The sequence below is a fragment of the Propithecus coquereli genome, unplaced genomic scaffold (assembly GCF_000956105.1).
Source record: "Propithecus coquereli isolate 6110/MARCELLA unplaced genomic scaffold, Pcoq_1.0 Scaffold2835, whole genome shotgun sequence".
Taxonomy (NCBI): domain Eukaryota; kingdom Metazoa; phylum Chordata; class Mammalia; order Primates; family Indriidae; genus Propithecus; species Propithecus coquereli.
In genome coordinates, this window is record NW_012148436.1 from 4,124 (window position 1) to 5,551 (window position 1,428).

The following is a 1,428-nucleotide window of genomic DNA, read 5'->3' on the forward strand; positions in this document are numbered from 1 at the left end:
GATGAGGAAAGCTGATGAACCATTTTCGTGGTTTAAAGTTTCATGTTTGGGGGAGGATGAAGGTTTAAAATCAATCAACAAACTTCTACTTGGCACTGCTGCATGAGGAGCATCGGGCTTGATGCTGCAGGTAGTCCCCAAGATCAATGACAGGATCCTCACTCTGGAGGCAGAGTGGCGCAATGTAAAGGGGCCTAAGCTTTAGAATGAGAGAAACCCAAATTCACCTCCCAATTCTGAGTGACTTTAAGCAAGTCAATTAGTAAAACAGGAATAATGATCTTTATAAGATTATTGTGAGGTTTATTGGAGACAACAAAGCACTTTGCACAGTGCTTGGAGCATTAAGAAGTCAACAAGCGTTAGCTCTCTTCACTCTTCCTGTGTCTTTTTTTTTTTTTTTTACTATGCAAAGAACTTTATTAACCTTTGTTTCAAACTTTATTCCCAGGCTTCTTCAGCTTAATTAGCTGCAAAGAATGAATTGTGTATAAGCAAAAACTGAAAAGAGCTGCAGTGTCCAAAGGGCTTAGGCTTAAAAATATTAGAGATCTAGATTTTATCAGATCCATAAACAAAACAATTTTAAAAAGCAGTCATAATATAAAATAGCAGCTCCCAATAACTTCTTCAAGTTTCATCTTCTTCAGAAGTTGACTCAATTCAGTTTGCCTCATTCTTGGAAGCCTCGTCAAAATTCTCCACAAGATCTGGAACTTCATCATCATCATCCTCTCCAGTAGCAAGCAGTGCTTTTCCATCCACAGATTGTTTGGGCAGAGCTTCTGCCAGTCTCCTTAAACTAGTCAGACTGTCTGCACCAAGTTGGTTTAAGATGCTGGGTAGCATTTCTGTCAGCTGCTTTGTCTCCACATGGCCCGTAATGGTGAAAGTGTTTGCTGCCAGAGATGCCTGAACTTTAGGGTTGTTAAAGTGGATCACTGTTCCTTGGTTTGTAAACATATTCACCTCTTCAATACCAGAAATATTGTTTACTCCTAATTTCTTTAAGGAGAACTGAAGTTTTTTGTCATCTGCTGTAGCTGTTCTATGAACCACCTTCTTCTTTCTGCGAGCAGTTCCTTTCCCACCAACGCGCACTTGTGCCTGCAGTTTGGCGAGTTTCTCTTGATTCATGATAGTTTCTTTCATCTTGTCGAAGCGTAAAAGGGGCCGCGCAGGGGACTAGGGTTGGTGCTCAGAGGGTCTCAGGAAGACCAGCTGAGTTTAGGTGCACACACGTGGGGACGCAAGATGGCAGCTCTCTTCCTGTGTCTTGTCTGCTCTCATCTTGGGCCTCTGAATTCAGCCTAAAGCCCACAAATACAGAACAAAACAGTCCTGGGATTGGGATTAGCAGGGAGAAGTCCTCTCACGTGAAACTGATAGAGGATTATCCCAAGAGCAGGAAGGAAGGAAAGGCTGTTC

At 42.3% G+C, this 1,428-nt stretch overlaps 1 protein-coding gene across 1 annotated transcript; it reads right to left on the minus strand.

The window, feature by feature from the left end:
- Window positions 1-388: 388 nt before the first annotated feature.
- LOC105813627 (transcription factor BTF3) lies at window positions 389-1,265 on the minus strand. Its single transcript, XM_012648387.1, has one exon. The coding sequence runs from the start codon at window positions 1,150-1,152 to the stop codon at window positions 664-666; it is 489 nt and encodes a 162-aa protein (XP_012503841.1). The 5' UTR covers window positions 1,153-1,265; the 3' UTR covers window positions 389-663.
- Window positions 1,266-1,428: the final 163 nt, after the last annotated feature.